This window comes from Aplysia californica, unplaced genomic scaffold (assembly GCF_000002075.1).
Source record: "Aplysia californica isolate F4 #8 unplaced genomic scaffold, AplCal3.0 scaffold01401, whole genome shotgun sequence".
Taxonomy (NCBI): Eukaryota; Metazoa; Mollusca; class Gastropoda; order Aplysiida; family Aplysiidae; genus Aplysia; species Aplysia californica.
This window is the reverse complement of record NW_004798671.1, coordinates 79,461-81,023: the sequence shown is the minus strand read 5'-3', so window position 1 is coordinate 81,023 and position 1,563 is coordinate 79,461. Positions and strand designations below refer to the sequence as shown.

The window sequence follows — 1,563 nt, the reverse complement described above, 5'->3', positions numbered from 1 at the left end:
AGAGAGAGAGAGACAGAGGAGATAGAGAGAGAGAGAGAGAGAGAGAGAGAGCGAGAGAGCGAGGCAAAGAGAGAGAGAGAGAGAGAGAGAGAGAGAGAGAGAGAGAGAAAGAGAGAGAGCGAAACAAAGAGAGAGAGAGAGAGAGAGAGAGAGAGAGAGTGGGGAGACAGAGAGAGAGCGTTGTTGTTTCATACTACAACATGTACTAAAAAGAGACTAGGACAGTTTGAATCTGTCCTATATTGTTATAAAAGATCGTAACATCAACTCAAGTCATATAGAAATTGTAAAGCAAGACTGTGTGTCGCCACAATGCGTTCACTTCTTAAGTTAAACAAATAAATTTACTCCCATATTACAATGGCATTATTCGTCTGGTAATTCTGTATTTCGACCAGTGACAACGTGCTAGACGAACTACGACATTATAACCACCCTTACGATATCAAACGACTAGACAGCAGACTACATGAGTTCGAATCTCTAACAGTAACAGAGATTTTTAAAACTCAAGTTGTTTTCAGGAGGTTTAATAATTGTTACATAATATTTTATCTCAGTCCTCGTTGATTCTTATCCTATTTAAATAATTGGTGTCTAACATAAAATGATAATTAGTTAGATCTACCCTATTTGAAGTCTTATTCCTTCCTCCCCATGGTGAGCAGGGATGACTATAACCTCTCTGCTATAACTTTGTACTGCAAAAGAACACACACGTATGCAATGCTCATAGAGATGTGAATCATCATTTGCCAGTTCCGATACTCTACATCTGCCATTTTAAAACTATTTGATTGGGGAAAAAAAGGGGGGGAGGTAGGGGAGAGTTAAGGATCAAACTTCGCGCAGGTAGGGTTGTGACGTCATGGGGGGGGCGAATTGAAATGCAAAGACAGACAGACAGACAGACAGACAGACAGACAGACAGATAGAAAGACAGACAGACAGACAGACACAAACACAGACAGACAGACAGACAGGCAGGCAGGCAGACAGACAGACACAAAGACACAGACAGACAGACAGACAGACCCGATAGACCGAGAGACAGACAGACAGACAGACAGACACAAACACACGGACAGACAGACAGACAGACAGACAGAGATCAGGCAAATGTGACTGACAGGCTTTGGCAAGTGGCCATAAGAACACGCACGACTGTAGAGAATAGAACACGCACGATTGTAGAGAATAAAACCCGCACCTGGAGTTTTTGGTAGTTTTTGGACTTTGGCGTACACGTCAGCAGATGTGGGCGATGTGGGCGATGTGGGCGATGTGGGCGATGTGGGCTCCAGTGTCTGTGCTTGAGGAGTTGTCTTCCCAGTGGGTTTTGGAGCGGTCTTGGGTTGTTTGCCAGGCAGTTTCCCGTTGAACTCGCTTGTGGTGGCCGCAGTGGCGTTCTGGTACACCCTCTCGCCGACCGCTTCTTCTGTCGAATACATTTTAGAACGTAGCTAATTTTGCCGCTCATTTGATTATGATGATGATGATGATGATGATGACGACGATGATGATGATGATGATGATGATGATGATGATGATGATGATGATGAT

At 43.9% G+C, this 1,563-nt stretch overlaps 1 protein-coding gene across 1 annotated transcript in view; it reads right to left on the bottom strand.

Annotated features, from left to right (window-relative positions):
* Positions 1-1,563, bottom strand: part of LOC101847630 — a gene marked incomplete in the record, with an annotated part of 42,602 nt that overhangs the window by 3,712 nt on the left and 37,327 nt on the right. The window contains 1 exon segment of the mRNA XM_035973552.1: positions 1,211-1,438. Coding sequence (XP_035829445.1) covers positions 1,211-1,438 — 228 coding nt within the window.